The sequence below is a fragment of the Alexandromys fortis genome, unplaced genomic scaffold (assembly GCF_014885135.2).
Source record: "Alexandromys fortis isolate MF-2015 unplaced genomic scaffold, M_Fortis_MF-2015_v1.1 scaffold_132, whole genome shotgun sequence".
NCBI classification, from domain to species: Eukaryota; Metazoa; Chordata; class Mammalia; order Rodentia; family Cricetidae; genus Alexandromys; species Alexandromys fortis.
The window spans coordinates 146,242-164,448 of record NW_026068055.1 but is presented as its reverse complement, the minus strand read 5'-3'; the positions used below and the strand labels follow the sequence as shown (position 1 = coordinate 164,448).

General features: G+C 40.5%; 1 protein-coding gene across 1 annotated transcript in view; it reads right to left on the bottom strand.

The window, feature by feature from the left end:
- Atg10 (autophagy related 10) overlaps nucleotides 1-18,207 on the bottom strand; it is a 213,623-nt gene that overhangs the window by 102,101 nt on the left and 93,315 nt on the right. Inside the window, exon 2 of the mRNA XM_050119845.1 lies at nucleotides 14,388-14,526. Within this exon, the coding sequence (XP_049975802.1) occupies nucleotides 14,388-14,526 (139 nt within the window). The remainder of the gene's footprint in view (nucleotides 1-14,387; nucleotides 14,527-18,207) is intronic.

The window sequence follows — 18,207 nt, the reverse complement described above, 5'->3', positions numbered from 1 at the left end:
TCTCCTTAGGGTAATGAGATAAGATGTTAATTTTAGAAACAGATATTTATATTATTTGGCACCTACTATATGCCAAATCTTTGTGATACATCAGTTGGCAAAACGACATCTTTGAGGGAGTTACATTCTAGCCAGAGGGCAAGGATGTGACAATAAATAATGAACATCATATAGGAAGTTAAGAAGCAATGTATATTACAGCAGAAAGAAAAGGGATGCTGCAGAGCACCAGACAACGGGCCAGGGCCAGTTTTAGACCTTTGCGGGAGGGTAGCTTGGAGAGCAAACACTGTCTATGAGCTCCTGTGACACCTGGGCAAAGGGAAGGATGCTCTGGGGAGAAGAGAGGGTGCGCAGAGGCAAAACTGAAGAGAAGCAGGGCGAGGGAATTCTTACTCTTATGGACCACGAAAGACATAAAAGACAGCCTTATTATCATTTATGATTCACACACATCCGACTCTCCAGTCTAAAGTGCATAATTCACTGGCAGTCTCAGAGTTTTGTAAGTATGGCCTCAAGTTTAGAATATTTAATGCCTGAAAGAGAAAGCACAAACTTATTAGCAACAGTTCCTCATGATCCCTCCACCTGTCTGGTTCCAGAAACCCACGAATTCACTTTCTGTTGTTATAAATTTGTTTATTATATACATGCATTTATATAATATGTCCAGAAGGGTCTTTTGTGAATTAAGTTTTCCATGTTGTAGTATATACATTCTTTTTAATAGTCAAATTATATTTCATTGATTATATGGCATATTGTGTTCATCTGTCATCAGTTTATGGACGGTGGTAGTTTTTCCCACTTCTCAACATCTGTGAATAATGACTCATATACGAGTTTGTATGTGACCATGCTTTCTTTTCTCTGGAGGAAAACAGCTAGTGAGCCTGTAACTGTTGAGTTCTTTGTTCAGTGAGAGACCCTACCTCAGTATGTAATGTGGAAAGTGATGAAGACAAGTCACATCAACCTGTGACAACTACACATGTGCACACACAGACATGCACATATACAGGCACGTGAACCCACGCACATGAACAGACACACACATAAACATTCATACACACAGACACGTGTACCCACAAACACAAACTTCACACACATAAACATTCACACACGGGCACATGTACCCATACATATGAACATGCACGCACACACACACGGAGAAACAAACAAAAAATTTGCTCTTTTGCCTGCTCTGTCTCTCGCTCTCTGCCTCTGTCTCTCCCTGTGCATTTGCACATAAATCCTGGCTAGTTCTCAAGGGCCACTGCACAGCTTCTTAGCACCTGTGGAGGTCTTGTGTTTGGCATCCTCTGCTAGATCCTGGCAGGCCTGATAGGACCTTAAAGATTAGAATTTAAGCATTTTAAACAAACATGTCAGGTCTTAAATATTTAAAAGACCACTTCTGTTCAAAACAGTCACTGGGAGGCTAAGTGATCCAAGTCCTGCTGCGAGAGCTGTCGGCGCTTGTCTTCTTTGGAGCCACATTCAGAACAGAAAAGAAAACAAATACTTCATAGTCACAATTTTATTTTTTAAATTAAATTAAATTAAAAAATAATTTTTCATCTCAGTTCTGGACTCCATGAAGCTATTATTATTGTTGTTGTTGTTGTTATTATTGCTTGTGTGTTTATTTGTTTCTTTTGTATGTGTGCTCATAGTGCATACCATCATGTGTGTGTGAAGAGCAGAGGACAACTTACTGAGTCTGCTCTCTCCCTTAACCCTGTAGGTACCAGAGATGAAACTTGAATCCTCGGGTTAGGCATCTTGTTGAAGCCACAATTAGATCTTAAAATTAATAATTATTATTAATAATATTCTTATGTTGTTTTCCATATTGGGATACAACTGATTTTGTTGTCACAAACTAAGCTCCCCTCTAGTGGGTGACCATCTGTGATTTCTAAGCAGGACTAGAGAGAATCAAGACTACACTTGGATTTCCTCTGAAATGTTGTTCATCTCTCCAGTTTCTGCTCATCACTCACACTCCAAAAAGTACAAGCACACATAATTTTATCCATTTGACAATACTACCTAAGTACTATGTAAGTCCTCACCCCTAAGCCTTCAGGGTTGTTTTGCCCACCTACAGCTTATTCATGATCAAAGACACACAAGAATTAGATTTTGTTACCTTTTATAAGAACAAAAATAAGACCTAATCAGCAATGCTTCCAACCCTAGCACACAACATGGCCACTTGACATATACTCAAATATGATTATGATCCTAATTATTTCAAATGGAAGAGTCTTTAGAAATCCCAATGAACCACTGAACTGAGAGAGCCAACTGTGCAAAGAGTCTCATCATACAAAGAGAGCTTAAATAATATGGGAACAAAGTATTTTGTGTACAATTATGTGTTTCTGGAAACTAAAGAAACAGTGTTTTAATGTAAAAATATGAGCATAAATAAATATAAGTGAATGAAGCATTATTTTGTGTCAATACGTTCAGGTCAAAGAATTTCCAGTCAGGAACTTTGAGGCATATATTATGGCCTCATAATGTACCATTTGTCACCAGATATGAAATAACAGCACCTATTTTTATATTAGAAATAACACTAATCACATCAAAGGAGAAGCTAAAAACCTGAAAAATTGAAATAGAAGCCAAACTAACTTCAGAAGAAACCTACAAACTAAATCCAACAATAGAAGCCATCTATTTAATAGATATTTACTATGTATCTACTATGTATAGTGTTAGCCAGAATATAATACACATTTATGCTAGAGCAGTAGAAAAGGGGCAAGAAACACTGGACAAAAAATTGGAATAATTAAAGTATAATCAATCTTTAGCAAATTCCAGTATCCTCTACCATTTTCACATAAAAATCTCTCAATTGAATAGTAACCTACATGTCAGTAATCTATATATTACTCAAAACATGCAATTTTCTAAATTAGGTTTCTCAATACTACCAAATTTTGTGAATCCAATAATACATGAGATGTTTCCCTAGCACTACCTGGCTCTAGTACAAGCCATGCACTAAAGACAGAGACAACTCCAAAAGTGATTGGGAGGAAAAGAAATGAAGCACAGTAAGTGTAAGAGAAATACCCTAGATGTGGTCATTAGAACGAGAAAAGAAACGGGAGTGCATTCTTCATAATGAAATATGCCACTGCTCAGTAGATTGGCCTTCCACGGAGCTCGGAAGGTTATAAAAATTCATGTCATACTCCGCAGGGAGGCAGAGATGATGCTTCACCAAAGGAGAAAATTCATTTTTGCTTCAGTGAGAAAATTACACTGTGCTAGGAAATTAGTGTGATTGTTCATGTACATTCACATCAGCTATTTCACTAGATAATTCTGTAATTTTCACTTATTTCTATAAACATTTAATAGTTGGTATCTTTATTAATCTCAAGAAATCTATGTAAAAACTGTGAGAACACAGCTCATGGCCGTTTCATCTATGTATACCACCAATCAGTTCATTTACTTCAGATGTTTTAAAATTTTCAGTCACTTGAGTGATAACATTGTATGGACTTTGAGCCCACAGTTTCCACGCCCCTTAGTAAGTCATCAAAGCCCCAAAAGCACTCGGCTTCACTACTGTGAAGGGTTTGTGAGGAGAACACACAGCAAAGCTGCCATGACCTGAATATATTCAGTGCCAAATCCAGTTTCATGATTAACTAGAATCCTCAAAAACCTGAATTCAATAGGTATTGCTGCCTGAATTTGCTTTCGTGTGACAAAATAAAGTACACAGAGCCAACACTTTCCCTAAGTTCACAGTTAGTAAGCAATGAGAAGCAACCTCTTGACTGTGCATTTTTTGCTGCCATACTGTGTGCCTGTGTGTGGGAACTCTGTAAGCTGCAACTGTGCTGCTGCCACGCTGTGTGCATGTGTGCGGGAACTCTGTTAGCTGCAATTGTGTTATCCGGAACGTTCATCTTCCTGTCTCTCTTCTTTGGCCTGCCATTGCCCCTTTCCATCACAATCTATAAACCCCATGTCCTGCCAGGGCTTTCTTGGTCACCCCAGATCAAAATCATCCCCCCACACTTGGGTATTAATTTTAACCTCTCTTGTGGTTCTGAGCATGTTTTATTTCTTACAGTGGATTTCAGACCTGACTAATTTTCTTTAGGCGGTTAGTTACCCCGAGGGCATCATCCATCTCTGATTTCCTTTATTTATCTCCACATTCTAAAAACATCTTCATACCATAATATGTTTAGTACTTCAAAGATAAGGATAGGTGAGAACAAAGCTCAGTGTTACTTCTAGAGAAATAGGCATAATTCCTACTGAAAACAAAGACAATCATAATTTTAAATTCACTGAATAAGTGCTTGCCATTTATATAAAACACTTTATGGGAATCCACCTAAGCAGATATAGTAGGTGTTTGAATTCTCAGTATCCAAACACACTTCCAATATAGGAGAGAAATTATGAACCAAGTGTAAAGCTGATCTCTCCTCATCACTAAGGCCAAAGGGTTTCACTCTGCAATTGCTACTGGGACCCCACTATTTTCACTTGGCTCTGCGATTCATTTCCAAATCATATTCTGCTTTACATGTTCATGTTGCATTACTTTTACCTCACTAATATGGCATGTTTAAAATCCTTTAGTAATTTTCTATTCATAATTATTAAACCCAACTGTTAAAAGGTTTTATTTTTATTTTATATGTTTGAGTGTTTGTGTGTACATATGTAAGTATACCTACGACAAGTGGGCCTGGCATCCACAGAGGCCAGCAGAAGACATTGGGTTCCCTTGAATTGTAGCTACCTATGAACAGTTGTGAGTCACTGTGTTGAGGCTAGGCAATCAAGTTCAGGTTCTTTACTGCTTAGTCACTTCTCCATCCAAGCAGACTTGATTTTTTTAAAATGTTAATTTGAATAGAAAACTTGAACAGAAATGTACATGTTATATGCTTTTTAGTTATATGAGAAAGTGTATGAATGGCTATCGTCATTGGGCATATTCCTAACAGCACATGCAAATAACTTTCAGTTAAACTATTCACATATGGTATTAAGAACTCAAAAGTCAAGTGGTGCCTAATCTCTCATTTAAAGAAAATAAGGCATTTACCTTAGTGAAGAAAACATAAGAGCTTCTTAAGGAACTGCTCAATAAGAAACTATCCTAAAGGAAGCAACTGTGGCTTCACATTATACCAGAGATACCAACCCTGAGATACCACTATCAGCCAAGTGCCTGCACAACGATGACCTGGTGGATACCCAAAATTTTAGGTCTGCTGCATCTGATTTCAATCCTGCCCAAAGTGCTCTAAGGTGTGTTGATATTTTGTTTGTGATCTAACAAATAAAGCTTGCCTGAAGATCAGGCACTAGTTAGCAGTAGAGGCCAGGCAGTGGTGGCATACACCTTTAATCTCAGCAGAAGTAGAAGGCAGAAGCAGACAGATCTCTGTGAGTTCAAGGCCACTTCACATTCTTAAAAAACAAAACAAAACAAACAAACAAACAAAAAACAGAGCTAGGCAGGGAAGGCTCACACCTTTAATCTCAGTACTTGGGAGTCACTTGCCTTTAATCCCAATCCTAGGAAAGTAGAGACAGGAAGAAATATGGCTGGGTGGAGAGAGGAATATAATATGGGAAGATTCAGTCTGAGGACTTGAAGAGACAGGATACCCCATTCAGTCTGAGGATCCAGTAGAGGAAAGAATTAGTGGCTGGCTGCTCTGCTTCCCTGATCTTTCAGCATTAACTCCTATATCTGACTCCTGGTTTTTATTATTAAGACCAATTAGAATTCACATTACAAAATCATAAAAACTCTGAGATACCATCATACACCTGTCAGAATGGCTAAGATAAAAAACACCAATAATAGCTTATGTTGAAGAGGATGGAGTAAGGGGAATACTCATACATTGCTGGTGGGAGTACAAACTTCCACAAACACTCTGAAAATCAGTATGGCAGTTTCTCAGAAAACTGGAAATCAATCTACCTCGGGACCCAGCAATACCACTCTTGGGCATAAACCCAAAAGATGCTCAATCATACTACAAGGACATTTGTTCAGCTATGTTTATACCAGCATTATTTGTAATAGCCAGAACCTGGAAACAACCTAGAGGCCCTTCAGCTGAAGAATAGATAAAGAAAATGTGGCACATTTACACATTAGAGTACTACTCAACAGTAAAAAACAATGACATATTGAATTTTGCAAGCAAACAGATGGAACTAGAAAACACCATCCTGAGTAAGGTAACCCAGACCCAGAAAGATGAACATGGTATGTACTCACTCATAAGTAGATACTAGCTGTAAAGCAAAGGGTATTGAGCCTATAGTTCAAGATCCTAGAGAAGCTAAGTAAAAGGATGAACCCTAATAAAAACATACATAGATCTACCTGTAAAAAGGAAATAGACAAGACTGCCTGACAAAATTGGGAGCATGAGGGTAAGGGGAGTAGGGATGGTGGAAGGGGAAGACGAGGGGAGGAGGAGAGGGAAGGAGAACTTGAGGGAATGGGATAGTTGAGATGGAGGAAGGATAGAGAGGAGAGCAAGGAAGGAGATATTTTGATTGAGGGATCCATGGCTGATGTGGGATTTCCCTCTATATGCTCTGAATATCATTGGTTAATAAAGAAGCTGTTTTGGGCCTGTAATAGGGTAAGAGCAGAGTTAGGTAGGGAAAACTAAACTGAATTCTGGGAGAAAAAAATGTAGAGTCAAGAGAAGCTATGTAGCTCTGCTGGAGACAGATGCCAGAATTTTACCCAGTAAGCTACAGCTTCATGGAGATATGCAGATTAATGGAGATGGGCTAATTTAAGATATGAGTTAGCCAGAAATACACTTAAGCTATTGGCCAAACAGTATTGCAAATAATATGGTTTCTGTGAGATTATTTCAGGGCTGAGCAGCTGGGAACAAACAAGCGCCCTCCATACTACACCTGGCCCTAGAGAAATTCCCAGGAATCCACAAGAATGACCCCAGCTAAGACCCTAAGCAACAGAGGAGAGGGTGCCTGAACTGGCCTTGCCCTGTTAGTCAGACTGATGAATATCTTAAATACCACCATAGAACCTTCCCGCAACAACAGATGGGAACAGAGTAAAGAGACCTGCATCAGACCACAGGACTGAGATCCCAAAGCAGTTGAACAGTGGGAGGAGTGAGAATATGAGGTCCAGATCATGATGTGTACACACACCTCCAAAAAAATGAAAGAAAAAGAAAAAACAATTCATGCTATACCAAGGTTCTGACCCCCAACTCCCTCTGGTACCTCAATTCTCAGCAATTTGGGCTACTGGCTTTTCTTAACCTCATGGGCCATAATTTAATTACTGCTTTACCAGCAACTTGTTTATCCTCACTGCACACCCAACTTGACCTCTTCACACAGAGAACCAGCTTCCATCCCCAGAGAGCTCTAAGAGAGGGTCGAAGGAGCTCTGCTTCAACTGCTTCAAGCACAGGCGAGCAATGAGCTATAAATTTGTCAACTTCTTTTTAAAATAAGCTATGCTGTAGATAAGAAAGCACTCGTGTACTTTGTAACTAATGAAATTTAATTATTATGAATTATACAAGTAGTGTGTTTAATTATGAAATTTTCATGTATAGAAATGATACACTGACTCTTTTCTTGACTTCCCTTCCCCACACATCCAACCACATCCCTCTTCATAGTCCCCTTTCTGTTCCTTAATAGTTTTTTTTTTATTTTTGTCTTCCTGTCTTTCTGTCCCTCTCTCTTTATGTTCCTGTTCCACAGTTATGGTTTCTTACCGTAACATGATCTCCAGTTCCATTCATTTGCCTGCAAATTTAATTACTTCATTCTTCTTAATGGCTTCATAGTACTCCTTTGTGCATATATGCCACATTGTCTTCCTTGATTTATCTGTTGATGGGCTTTTAGGCTAATTCCATAACTTGGCTATACTCCAGTATAAACACGCATGTGCAGGTATGTCTGCTGTATGCTGACTTTGAATCCTTTGGTTATTTATTTATAAGTGCAATTGCTGGGTCATATGGAAGTTTTATCATTTATTTTTAGAGTAACCTGATTTTCATAGTTGCTGCATTAATTTACATTTCTACCTAGAATATATAAAGGATCCTTTTTTCTTCATGCTCAGACTTGCCTTGCAAAAATATATATTCAAAACTACTCAAAGTAATTTTGAGTTTCATGTTCCTTAAAGTTAAAGTTTTCCTTGTGTTTTTATATATTTAATTAGATATTTGTATTCTCCATTTCACAACAATCTGCTCAGTTCACTTGTCCATTTACTGGTTGTGTGTATACAAATGCACACACATACATATACCTGATGTACCAGTGAGTGCATGCATCCTTTTGTGCCTGTGCACATGTGTGTGTGCATGCATGTGGATGCGTGTGTGTCTGTCTGTCTGTGTTTGAGACAAGGTCTCACTTGTCCTAAGATTGTCTCTAACTTGTTAGGTAGCTGAGGAGCTGAAGACAGACATGTCTTCTGCCTCCCATTCCAAGCCCAGTCCCGAATTGCGGTCATGTGCCACCATGCCAGGCTTTGGATTCCTGTGCCTTCATAGGTGCTTCAAGTTGGGCTCATTTTCTCTGTAGTAAAAGGGGGTTTCCTTTATAGGGAAGTGCAGACACTCACCTGCCCAGCAAGCTACAGTGCAGTCTTTCACGGGTGAGAACATGAGTTTTCCTCCCCATGTGTCCTCTCCTGGGACTCAGTTGTCTTCTGTATATGTAATCATTGGTGCTAATGCAGGTGAGTTAACTCTGACAATGTCACTTTTCACTTGTCTTTGGTGTGGCATAATCACTTGAAGTTTTTCAGTAACACTCTATTCCTACCATGTCCTACCATGGAGCCTACGGTCCTAAGTTCTCAGTAACACTCTATTGCTACCCTGTCCTGCGAGGAAGCCTATTGTCCTGAGTTCTCAGTAACAACATTCTATTCCTACCGTGTCCTACCACAGTCTATGGTCCTGAGTTCTCAGTAACAACATTCTATTCCTACCGTGTCCTACCACAGTCTGTGGTCCTGAGTTCTCAGAATGTTTTAAACATTTATAGCACTCAATAAATCATTCTTGCTGAATTTTCTCTATGATTTTTATATTTTAGTTTGTACTTCTTTGCATTAGTTAACTAATTTTTCATTATTTTTCTTAAAAACATTCACTATTTGCTCTTCCCAATCCATTTCAATCCCTAGACTCTCTTTCTGACCTACCAAATTCGTGTTCTACTTCATTGATGGGACTTTTGCTAGACTTACGACTGTTTACATAAATACAATATAAATTTATAAACTCTCTTAAAGGTTGCTATAATCAGGGATTTTTAAGTTAAATTATCTGTCAACTTATTTTTCACTTTCTCTTATTGTAGTAATTAACTTAAATCATTTTTGCGGCAGCTTTATCCACATTTTTTCTTTCTACTGAATAAAATTACTGGAGTAAGTTTACCATGGAAATACAGAATACGTTCTTTCCAGTTCATCTTTTATAAGAGGTCACTATTTTAAAATTTTAATAATGCTTTTACCAACACAAACATCACATTCTTTCCCTCCACCTCACTCTCATCCTCCCCTTGCTCATCTGTCTTCTCATCTCCAGGACATACAATACAGCGCACTTTCTTTCTCATTTTGTAGTCTCAACTCCTTCCCAGCCATTAGCTCATCCATAACTGGACACCATTTATCTTTTCAACCATTTCTTCCATGCTTATCTTAAGAGACACCCATGAACCGCACTGCTTTGCACTGATATCCAGACATGCCTTGCTCACTCCGTCCCCAAAGCTGGCTATGCTCCCCACCCCACCCCGCTGTCCCCAGAAGTCCTGGGACACAGCTGTGAGTCCTTGACTTCCACTTTCCAATTCCTTCCAACTCACATCTTTCTTGTTCCTTTAAGTTTCCTCTTACACCGCCTCATGCTCTGAATCCTGAAGAACGCTCTTCTATCTTCACCTTGACAATACATGCACTTGAATTTCAAATTTCATTATTCCTTGTCTTAGCCTTTTCTTGCTTGGTTTTATCCTACCTTTGAGAGGGAACTGTTGTTTAGCTATTTATTTCATTTCCCTTCTCTGGGAGCATCTTTTAAGCCCATAATAACTGAACAAATTTCTCACATGAAGTATCTAAGGTGCATTTTAAATTCTATATCCTTGCTTTCAGGGCCAATGAGATAGACTTCAGTTGCTGAATGGGAGAAATGTTTCCTTCCCTAATCTAAAGCAGCCTTTCTGACTAATAAGGAAACATGTCAAAACAGCTCCCAAAAAGAACACTTATGTCAACCAAAGAATTAAATATTTGAAAATGAGAAGATCTACTTGGTCCATTTTTTCAATAAAGATTAAGAACAAAGGGAAAGAAAAAAAGGAAATGGAATAAATAAGTCAGAATTCAATCTAGAATAAATATAAAAATCTCTAGTAAAGAAGTCAGGATGGATGTTTAAACCATGATTCTGGTGAGACCAAGGGCATTTGGTATAGACTCTTTAAGCCACATTTCCAACATTTGCCATTTGCTACCAGACAAGTCCATCAATGAAAAATGGGACATAAAAAGCCCATGAAACAATAAAAATAATGAGAAAAGGCAGCTTTGTTATGGTACAAATGACTCAGATATAGAGTGCTTCAAAAACATTGGGCAGGCCAACTAGAAGGGCACACGATGGCACGTGCAAGGCCTTGCTCCATCTCCAGCACCACACAAGTGGAAAAGGTAGAAAAAGTATACACCATCATATATACTGGGACTCTATGGGGATAGACTCATAGACCACAAGGCATTTCTCGAAACCAGACTGTTTATGCTTTATATTTGCAGCCTCTCAAAAACTGGATGGCAAACATTGTTAACTTTGCCCTGCCCATACCTACAATGACAAAAGCAGAGGAACAGTACACCGAGGAGTACTTACTTCTTCCCAGTCCATGGCTCCCTTTGGGAACCAAGCTCCTGGGTAGGCACGGTGATGCTCACCCGTAAGCAAGCTTTTGGGAGGCCGAGGCATGAGGACTGTAGTTGGAGGACAGCCTAGACTACAGAGTGAGACTCTTTCAATAGACGTAGCAGTCATAGTAGTAGCAGATAAAAAAAAAAAAAATAAAAGAGGAGGAGAAGGAGCAATGGTCCTATGGGCCTGATTAATACCAGAGCCATCTAGAAGTCAAATGCTATCTGAACTTGGCTGTGTGCCTGCAAGAATCAAATAAAGATGCGTGTTTACAGAGAAAGCAGAGCTGCTCAGCTGGGTTGGATTCGAGCTTTGGGTCCGCAGGATGCTGCCTGTTTCTTTGTCTACTATTTCTAGTGTCTCTAAGGCACAACAGAGCAGACTGTAAGCATGGATAAATGGTTTGGACCCTAGGCCTCCGGAGAGGACAGCATTGCTTCTTCCTTACGGCCTGTCCCAGCAGCAGAACAGGGCGGTGCTCACAATACTTTAGTCTTTTGGCTATATTCAGAAATGCTTAGAGGTTCTTCACTATTGATTCATCCACCAAGCATTTGGTGATGCTTCCCTACAGTTGACACTGCAACAAAGTTAGCAAGACGAGTGGGGTGTGCACGTGTCAAAACGCCATGTTAGTGCCAGGCAGAGTCCCCGAACAAAGCTTCTCACTCTGGAGGCGATGACATTAATATCCTTTACTACTTTTATATGTTTGTGGATCATCTAGTAGGGGGCAAATAAACAGACACTTGACTATACTGCAGTTTGTGAGGTGACAGGACAACGCCTAGGATGGGTATGACATAGGACATGGGAGTAACAAGGGCAGTGGGCAGGATAGCTGAGTCTTGGCAGACACTGGGTCATACAGAGGCAGAAAAGGAATTCAGAGTACAGTGGATTTGCATTTCAGGAAACAAAAACGATACAGTAGAAATCTCAACCAGTTATCAGAGGCAACATCAGTGTCAATGGGAATCACCAACCCTCTGCTTTGTTTTTCCACTTTATAGAAAATGATGCAGAAAGAAAATCCAAACTTAAGCAGAGAAACTGATATTTACTATCAGACGCAAAAGAAACTCTAACTTCCATCACAAACAAGACAAGTAAACTATTTTTTGCAACAACAACAACAAAAAAAAAAAAAGGAAAGAAAGAAAAGAAAAGACCCTTGGACTTGAAGTTTTACAATCATCCTGCTTCTAGGTCGGATTCTGTTAGAAGGAGACAAAGAAAACCGTGGGCCTGAAATAAGGAAGACATTCGGAATACATACTCCACACCATCAGAGATTGCTAATGCACAAACAGGCTCACTGGCCATGAAAAGGACTGGAGTGGGGAGAATAAATGAGAAATTATGACTCATGAGTGAAGAATGATACAGTTTGAGAATGTCCCTGAGCTTAAGTTAGGTAAAAACAAAAAATTAAAAGTACAAGAATGATAAATGAAAGAAGCTTTTTCATTTTTCTTCACAAGAAAACATTTTGATATGCTTTATAAAAAATGAATTCATATTTTAATGTGTCTAGACAAATACTAAATGAATTCTGGAATAAAAAGAACTAAAAAAATTTAGATAAGACAGAATGAGAGGCAGGGAAAACGTTTCCACATAAAATAAATGACCTCTTTGGTTTTCTTTATAAGCCACAAATGAAGGGCATCTTAAATTCTATAAATAGAACCATGAATGCTACTTGTGTATGTATGTTTTAAGAACCCAAATCATCATGCAGAAAGGCACGCAGGCAGCACACTAATGTCATTAAAGTATAATTGGACTTGCAGGAACAATCACTGTGCTGTGCTGTAAGGGGAGCTGTTGGCACGCGTAGAGCACAGTGCCAGTGTGAGCTCATCCGCCAGCCTCGGCAAGACCCACTTCCAGCTAGAAGCAGCCATGTTTCAACACCTCCCATCCCTGATGCTGACAAGCTAAACGACTGGTTTTGTCTCTGGGAAGGCGTCTCTGGTGATTAACTGCTTACAGACAGTACTGATTATATGAGAGAACAGTACTGACGAACCAGAACCCCCTCCTGTGTCCTCTACCTGCAGCCCCGACTTCCTTTGAATCTAGACAGTGCTAGGTTGAAAGACCACTGCAAACTAGAACCAAGAAAGGCATTACCTCCATTACCTCCACCCCACGTAACAAATATATCCGCCACCTTTTAGCAGAGAGCACAGCGACAGCGACAGACAAGGAGTCCTCTTTAACCTCTGGACTCCAAATCAAATATAATTACAACAAGGCGAGTGTTTTAAAGGTTAGTAATAACCGTGCAGATGAGTCTGCCACAAGGGCTTCAGAGTTAGGAAACCATCACTGTCCTCAAGTCCCAGGTTGAAAATTTACCCAAAATTGTCAGTTCTCAGGAACTGCACCTCAGATTAGAATCTTCTTGCCAGGGAGTCTATAAGAATTTGCTCTTGTTTTAAATCCTAAGTGCTTGTTAAGCTGCCAGCACCGCACAATCTAGAGACCATTAAACAATATAAGTCAGCAAGTGATTAACCCACCAAATACACAATGAAAGCAGCTTTAGCTACTTTTTAATTAAAAATAAAATATCATTGGCTAAATTCAGATGTCTTAGCTATCCAGAAGTGTCCTCCAAATGCAAAGGGTAGCCGAGAAAGCCATGTACAAAAGGAGACTCGGGGTAAGAGGTGGGCTGGGTCTGAGGAGTCTAGGGAGCAGGACAGGCATCCTGAAGCCTACCCAGTTTAGTCTGTGCATATTCCAAGTCTCCCTGAGCTGCAGGGCGAGGACACCATGCGGCTGCCGCTAAATAATCTTTATTAGCAGAGGCCTCCAAGGAGACAGGGTGTTCACCTTCTTGGCAGGAGAATGAGTTAAGTAACAGCATTTGAGATGTGTAGATGGCTAAAGGACATGTTACTTCCACTTTTAAATACTCCTTAAGCTAACTAATAAACGTTGCTTGAAGTAATCGTAAGCCATTGATGAAGGAAGCTTAGGAGATTTTGACCTAATGGCATCACTTGAGAGAGAGAGAGAGAAATTTTTACTGTAAAGTTACAAGTAAATAAACATTGCAGTCTTAAGTTGTTGGTACTTGTTTAAAGTCAAGAAGGGCCAGGGGGTTTAGTCAACTCCAGGCAAGAGGCCAAAAACCATGAAGATCAGATTTAAGGTGGGGATGATGTCATTCACTATGAAGTCTTGATTTTCTTTCTGAAGCATGAGAAATTTTACTGGTAAAACCTTACCTCACCCACAGCCTTTTTTTATTTTTAACTCCATTTTTTTTTCCTTTCAAGAATGACTTTCCAAGTACGTTTCCTGTCTTGCATATAAATTTTATGAATTTACTTTCAGCTTTAGACATGGTCTTACCTAAAAAGCTTGCCCTAAAGTAAAGAACGGGCACTTGGTAGCTGCAGGAGTATAAGACGTGATACTCATATTTGATCACTTCCGACGCTGTGGTGGACTCCATCACTTCAGAACCATCCACGGGCAGCTCTAAATCCTCCTGGGAGGGGGGGAAGCAGACACAAAGTCAAACTGTGTCAATTTAAAAAACAAGTGCAAACACGGGGTGGGATTTTCTTCTCATAAATAAGTTAAGTAAATACAAGGCTATGAGTAAGAAACAGGAGTTACCCATACTAATACTTAACATTTGAGTCCTCGGTAAACAGTAAAAACAGAAAACACCAGCATTAAGTAAATCCAGATTTGTTCTGGGGAAACAAAGCAACTCTGCGTAGAGAAATGAGATGGGGGTGGGGAGCCAGGTGGGGGCGGGGGCAGGGGCAGCACAAAAACTTCTGCAGCAGCAACTCCAAGTTTTCACTGTGTGGTTTCAGCACCAAGATGGTGGCTGCAGCAGCTTCCTTATTTACATGTCAGAGCTAAAAACATCCTGACAATCGCACCACACAGAGGCTTAGAAATGCCCCTGGAGGTTCTAATGTACTTGTCTGAAGATGACTCACTGTGTGTGGAACAACCCCCGGTTCCATTCTGAATAATAAAGGTATTTTGCAAGAGGCTGAGTTTGTTAAGTGCATTTCAAACCCCTGGGGATTCTGTTTGCTTCACTGTTGTGTGTATTTTTGATAATATTCACCAATATGTCTTGATTTAGAGTAGAGCTGCCGACATATATTGATATGAAGTTAAAGAAGGCTTTGTAAACAGGTATGAGAGTCACTTCTTAACTAATTGTTTTTCACTGCCCAGCCTCTATTTTTTTTTTAATCTATGCGTATACATTCCCTAAGAACGTATCTTAACATGTAGAAGCAGTTGATTGGACATGTTGAATCAGGGTTTCTGGGTGCATCCATGTTTACTTATTTATTTGGGCCGAAGAATTTCTCCTTTGAAATTAAATTAGTAGAAAGAATGAAGCAAGTGGGTTTGGCACAGTTCAATGTGTCATTAAAAGAGGGACTGTAAGAATGAACAATCAGAAAGAACCACAGTAGAAACAGACTGCAGACTATCCATCTGAAGTAAGGTTGCTTGGGAGATAGGGGAAGCGGGCACTGCTCTTGGATCTCCACCTTCCCATTCAGGGTCCCTTCGCTGGGCATACACTACAGTGGGCAAACCACAATGGGAGACACCTGTAAACACTACCAATAGAATACAATGAATTAAAGAGTCATAGAGAAATACTTGAACTAAATATTCCAGATAAGAGTAATACAATAACAAGTGGGTTTTTTCTGTTTATTTATTTTTAACAATGAGCATCGAAATCTGTGGCAATAAATTTTCAATCAAATTCTTTCCTTTTGATCTATATTTATAATTTCTTTTGTTTCTCAACATAATAAAAAATGTAACTTGTTATTTTGGGTTGTATCTTAAATGCCCCCATAGGTCCATGTATTAAAGGTTGGGTGCCACCCTGATACTATTTGGAGGTAGAACCTTTCAAAGAGATATATTTTCAGCTATGCTTAGTGGTAATTATTAAGTTGAAGCTTAGGCCCCAGCCCCTTGCATCTATCTTAGTCCCCTGACCCTGAGAGTTAGTTAGCACTCTGGACTCCAAATCCCAGCAGGCCAGGTCAGGACCACTCCCAAAAATATTTAAGTGAACTCCCCAAAGAGAAACACATGGTCGCCTTTTCTTCCTCCTGGAGGTCACATAACACAGCTTCCAGGTTCCCCCATCAGGGCCACCCGAGAGTGCAGAACTCCCATTAAACCTGGATATCTCTTAATTTGGCTTGTTTTGATTTGGCTTGATTGGGAATTTGCATGGGGGAGAGCGCGCATTAGGAAAACATTTCTAACATCTTGGAGGTCCCACTGAGACAGGGCAGGCCTTTGTTGAAAGCCCCCCTAGTCTACAATTCGAATTCTCCACGCCACATTTAAACCGGCTTCTGAGCTACAGTGACTTCATCTTTGTGAGTCTCTTTTCTTGTCTATGTTATTGGGTTTTGGGGGGACCCATTCGTATGTATTTTTGTTGTTTTTTGGATTCCTGTTGAAGTCTCAGCCCACGCCAGGGGTTCAAGTCCCAGCGGGACCGGGCTTGGCTGAGGTGGAAATCTGTTTGTTTTGGGACGCCAGGCATTCAATTTCCACGGCCCCATTTGGACCTAAGAGCCTTTTTGGTAGACGTGCTGGAGTGGACTTAGGTCATGTGGTTAGGGCATAGACTTTAAAATGGGCACTTACAGTTCAAAGCCAGGTCCGCTCTTGCCCCTGTAATGCCTCTTACAAAAAAAATCTTTTAAAATTGAGCCTGTCTGATACAATCTGTCCCAAATGGCTAATTTCCCTATGTACTAAGTCTTGAGCTTACCATCCTCTGGGACCTAATATATATATATTTGTCGCGGTAAGGACAAATGGACAGAGCTTACTTATGTCCAAGGTTTTTGGTCTTTGTGCTCTCCCCCTCCCACCCCCCTTAGTTGCCAGAGGCACTGGCCCCTCCTCAAGCCCGTATTTCCCAACCCTTTCCTGTGGAGCAACATTCTTTCCCCTCCCTTCCCAATTTGGAGGTTCAAGGTCAACTTCCACCTTTCCCTCCCCCTCCTACCTCACCACTCCACTCCTGGATCCCCTCTGCACACTGGGCTAGCCCCTCCCATGCTCCCTTTTCTCTTCCAAATCTCTCTCAGATAAAAAAGCAGCTAGGTTCTTTTTCTACTAACCCTTCTGCTTACCCATTTTTCCTCAGTCAGTACCAGATATTAGGAAAGAGTTAAGAAAGGTTGAGGATGGTCCCTAAACTCCTATATGGGTACTGGTGAAAATGGCCTTTAAAGTTTTTAATGCCCGAGAGGAATCAGCTGAGTCTTCCCGACAGACAAAGCTACAGGCCCAGGCCTTAGCAGCTGCCCTGCGGTCACTGAAATGGGGACAAGGGAAATCAGTCACAAGGCTCTATCCTGGTAAACCTCAGCCTAACAACCTCACAGGCAAACTATTTCAAGTGTGGCCTAAATGGTCACATGGCACGATATTGCACCTGCTCCGAGGTTGTGCCCTATCTTCCAGCTACCTGGACACTGGAAATCACAATGCCCCCGTGTGGGCTTGTCCTCTATGCCAAGCCAAGGAGGTCAGGCCTCATCACCATCTTCAAGTGAAGCTGTGCCAGCCTTCAAACGTCTCAGCCTTGCAGAGGACTGACGCTGCCCAGTCTTGGCTTATCCCATAACCCTATCCAAGCCCAAGGTAAAGCTGAAGTGGCAGGTAAATCCATTACTTTTATTCTCACTCGGGCTTTAAGTTTCCCTCACCAGTTTCAGCTATGGGGGTAGACGGTGTTATAGTTTTCTGTCTCTTTAAGAGAGGAGCATGGGATGTACTCACTCATATTTGGTTTCTAGCCATAAATAAAGGACATTGAGCCTATAATTTGGGTTCTTAGAGAAGCTAAATAAGAAGGAGAACCCAAAGAAAAACATATAGGCTTCCTCCTGAATATTAACCTTCATCAGGCGATGAAAGGAGACAGAGACAGAGACCCACATTGAAGCACCGGACTGAAATCTCAAGGTCCAAATCAGGAGCACAAGGAGAAAGAGCACAAGCAAGGAACTCAGGACCGCGAGGGGTGCACCCACACACTGAGACAATGGGGATGTCCTATCGGGAACTCACCAAGGCCAACTGGCCTGGGTCTGAAAAAGCCTGGGTCAAAACTGGTCTCGCTGAACATAGCGGACAATGAGGG